This window comes from Lolium perenne, chromosome 2 (assembly GCF_019359855.2).
Source record: "Lolium perenne isolate Kyuss_39 chromosome 2, Kyuss_2.0, whole genome shotgun sequence".
NCBI lineage: Eukaryota > Viridiplantae > Streptophyta > Magnoliopsida > Poales > Poaceae > Lolium > Lolium perenne.
Window position 1 is genome coordinate 307,012,534 of NC_067245.2, and position 4,587 is coordinate 307,017,120.

The 4,587-nt window shown below is 45.9% G+C and overlaps 1 protein-coding gene across 1 annotated transcript; it reads left to right on the forward strand.

Annotated features, from left to right (window-relative positions):
• Window positions 1-2,738: 2,738 nt before the first annotated feature.
• On the forward strand, window positions 2,739-3,158 carry LOC127329629 (nuclear transcription factor Y subunit C-2-like). The gene has a single exon (XM_051356114.1). It carries the CDS (start codon window positions 2,739-2,741, stop codon window positions 3,156-3,158), a length of 420 nt encoding a protein of 139 aa, XP_051212074.1.
• Window positions 3,159-4,587: the final 1,429 nt, after the last annotated feature.

Here is a 4,587-nt window from a genome sequence, read left to right on the forward strand (position 1 = left end):
GCCACAGCCTCCATCTGCAACCGCAAATGACTTCACTCACTGATGTCAGGTTAGCGCCTGCGCACCAGAAAATAAAAGTTCACCTGCCCATCTCGAGGCAACCCATATCTGATTGTGTGCCACGTCATGCATACAGGAAGGCGAAAATCAAAGACGTGGAGGTTTGAGGAAGAAAATTAAAGAGCCAACTCGTACGAGTGAAACAAATGAGCAACTAAAGGTATTGCGAAGGTTAGAGCGCTGGCCCAATCGAGTTAATCGATAGGATCGAGCGAGGGCAGCAGCCATCTTCCATTTTACAACGCATAAATTATGGCCTGATAACTCAGAGCAATTATGTTGCTTGTTCAACTCAAACTCATCAAGGACTGAGATTGTTCCGTACCGCTTTCAAAGTTTAATTACGAATGGGTATAGGACGATCTCACCCTTGATGAGTTTGAGTTTAGAGGAAGTGAATTGTATTGAAGCAAACGCCTTAGTTTATATGCCATGGATGCTTGAAAGAATCCGAAACATTTATATATAATGCGATAGGTTGACGCGGAACGGTTGATGCAAGGTTCGCGCAGTGGTGAAAATAATCATATCATTAAAAAATAACATATTTCTTATTTAGGATTTGTATGGCTAATCATCAATAGTACTCCCTCTGTCTATAGAAAACAAAAAGTTAAAATTTATCAAAATTCAGATTGTCTATACACTAAATTTAGATAAACTTGTCATATCCTTTTATGGATATAGATAGTACATGTTAACAACCGTAACATGGTTAGGGTATTAGACCTTCTACTAGTTAACAATCATTACAGATACTAGTCCAATCATATACGGTTCAACGAACCAGGGCATTAGTTTGTTTATAACAGGATAAATTGAGTAAGCATACTCCCGTGAAACGGACTAATTTAGCAGACGTGACCGAGATGGTTAGTTGTTAGAACCTACCGGATTAAACGAGCAGTGAAGGAAGAAAAACCAACGCAAGACTAGTGCGTCATTTTGGTTATGGGCCTACATGAGTCCCTTTTTATTTTAAATACTCCCTCCGTTCTATATAAATGTTCTGAAATTTATTTAAGTTTGGATGTATCTAGACACTAAATAGCATCTAAATACATCTAAAATTTGACAAATCTCATACAACTTTCATGAAGCGGAGGAGTACTCAAAAAACATATTTTAAAAAATTAAAAAGAATACACATATGCAAATGATGTATAATTGAAGTGTGCATCTCAATTCAAAATACGCCATATTCTATACTCCAAAATGATAATTATAGCTCTATGTGTGTGAACGATGCACCTTTAAACCTCATCGGATTTTGTCTCTTTTATGTGGTCTAGAGTATAAAGAATTTTATATTAAGACTTCGCATCACTGGTTGCATCCATATTTGCTTTTAGAAATATTTTTTTGATCTTTGAAATACTATTTCTCCAATTTTAAAAATAAAGAGGTGCATGTAGCCCAATTTCCAAACGCCTTCTTTTTTGCGAAAAACTAGTACTATCCCCTAAATTGAAATGTTATGCTTCTATGTAAGGATGGTACCGTGTAGGGTATGGGCAGGGTAGAGCAATACCATATACCTATACTTGTATAGTCAATGGATACAAACTTCTACTCATACTCGTACCTGTGGGTAACTTTATCCATACCCATACCCGGTGGGTACCTGTACCCAATGGGTAGGTCAAATTATACACAAGTCACTCACAATTTTCGATAACAAATTTGATTAAAAAATGAATTATCGCAACTCATAACAGGTAGTTGAGTATATAACAATTAATAAAATATAATAATCATATTCCCATATTCTAACTCATAAGTCAATAAAATTAGATGTCAATAAATTGGTAGGGTATGGATACATCCGCGGGTACAAGCCTACCATGTCTTACCCATAATTTAATGGGTAGTATGGGTACACATACCGTGCCTATACGGATACACTACCTCTTCTATGTCGTGTTCTATTTTTCAATTTTGTGACCGTAGAGCACGCCAAGCCGCCAACTGGCAATGTTCTGTGTCCATTTACCCATGCAAATTTTGTCAATGATGCATACTACGACTACCGGTCGACGTCTGTACGATCCTAGGCGTATTCGTTTTGTATGTGTAAATAACGAATATGCAGCAGAGAATAGAATATGCCAACCTAGACTACGCTTTACACCGGTGCTTACGTACGACGGAGAGGACGCCTTCCAAATAAGGACACTCGAATACGTACTCGATGATTCGATCTCCTCAGTCCTCTTGACCCTAGCCTAGATACGGATGCTCTCGCTGTCCGAGTTACACATCGCATTGCACCCACGCAAGCACGGCGATGCAAGCAAGCAACGTCCGGCGAAAAGCTGCACCCTAATTATCTACTCCGTGCACACCTTCGTACACCATCGCGATCTCAACCAATGTCTCCTACGTTTTGCATCGATTTGTTTTACATGATCTCTAGCTCCGCACTACGATCGATCGCTGTCAAAACTGCCGTCCGCGGCCAGCTCCATGGCCGGCCGCCCAGCGCCCACGGTCAGTAGCAGCCACCACCATGCCACGCGCGCGCTCCACCTCCCTCGGCTCGTGGAGTCAAACGCGATGCGCGCGTATATAAGATCCATCCATGGCCGCGGCTGATTGATCGGGAATTGCACCGCTCGTTGGAGCTTAGCTATCTAGGCCAGCACGGCGGAGGACGCACGAGCGGCAGACAGAAGAAGATGAGGCTGGCGAGGCCGTACTCGGGGGTGTTCCGGGGCGGGGCGACGGCGCGGACGGGGCCGCACGCGATGCCGCTGGCGCGGATCAAGAAGATCATGAAGCGGTCGGCGGGGGACGGCAGCGGCGCGGACGGCGCCGGGGCGAGGATGATCTCGGTCGAGGCGCCCGTGGTGTTCTCCAGGGCCTGCGAGCTCCTCGTTGCCGAGCTCACCCGCGCCGCATGGGCCGCCACGCTCGAGGGCAAGCGCCGGACCATGCACCGGGAGGACGTCGCCCAAGCCGTCCGAGACACCGATCTCTTCGACTTCCTCGTCGACGTCGTTAAGGACGACGGTGGTGATGCCGGTGCTGGGGGGCGCGAAGGTCTCCTCGCGCCCGTGCCCGGACGCCATGTCGACGACGACGGCGCGCTTGACTAGAAACTTGCCGGAATTTGTGGATGCATATGCATGCTGCATGCAGGGTCGTTGTGGTTCTGAAATTAAACTGTATCACACGTGATTAATTGCACTAATTAGTTAAAGTTTTACCCAAATGTACAGGCACAGACACGCACTATGTGCTGAATTGTGTCGAGCTTGATTGTATCGAACTGTAGCGAGTACTGGCTGCTCTTTCGATGTAGGGCGCGTTTGATTGCCTAGGCTGATTTGCTGCATGCCTGCGCCAGTGAGATGGGTTCATTGCGCGTTGCGAACGGGCCATGAGTCACTTTCGGTCGGTCGTTTGGTAGTCTATGAGTCCTTTTGCGTGCCGGAGAAGGAACTCAGGCTCCATCGTTTGGTTGCCCGTTTCCAGCCCTTTCTTCTAAGGTCGTGCAGCCTACAGCCTGTTTGATTGCAGATAGCTCAGTGCTGTGGTAACCCCATCACTTTGAGTGGTGAGGTTACCCAGTATAGAATAACAGCACACATGAGATTCAGTTCATCAGAAAAGATGCTGGTAATACACAGCAACTACTACTTAGTGGGCGATGCATCACGAACAAAGCAACTACTTTGTGATGCATCACACAGGTTCGTCACGGGGGGTTAGTATATACCACCTCGAACAAGTTCATCATTACAAACCGGGGATCAGGTTGTAGCAAGTCCTAACTAATGGAGGGATACAAGATCACCTCCCAAAATCAGCGGTTCATGACGAAGGAAGCAGAAGCACTAAGCAGGAAACTGGTTGCGGGGCCAGGTCTTAAGCCAGCTCCTCCTCTCCGGTGGCTGCAGCTTACGGTAGACGGCATACTCGGCTTCATTGTCTGCAATGAAGTCGATAGCCTTGACCAACAAGTTAGGCTGGAACAGTTGCGCCTTGCAGACGAACCGGGGAGTGAAAATCGTCTTCATCTGAGAGTAGTTGTTGATCAGAGTGCTTCGGGTACTGACATAGGCATCCCCAATGGGCCTGCCGAAGATAGTACCCTGGGTTTATTGAAGGTCCACGACCAGAAGAATATGAAGATTCAGAAGCCCAAGTTGATATTAAGGAAAGTTAGAATTGTAATAGAAGTGGTGTTTGTAATCTTGCGGGATGAGTTGTAAACCTTCCCGGACTTTGTAACTTGTACAACACGGATCCCTCGGCTCCACCTCCTATATAAGGGGGAGTCGAGGGACAAAGAAAGCATCGAATCATTGTCTCTCAAACCCTAGTTTTCATAATCGTCGAGTACTTTTCGGCTGAAACCTTCGAGATCTACTTGCCCTCTACTTCCAACTAAACCCTAGTCTACAACCCGTAGGCATTGACAAGTTAATCCCTTGTCAATTGGCGCCGTCTGTGGGAATTAGAGGCGTCAAGGATCTGATCTCGATGGCACGTTCAAGATCGTCGACTTCGTCAACAGCAAGC

Coding starts and splice junctions, on each gene's coding strand:
- LOC127329629 (XM_051356114.1), top strand. CDS start 2,739: ATGAGGCTGGCGAGGCCGTACTCGGGGGTGTTCCGGGGCGGGGCGACG.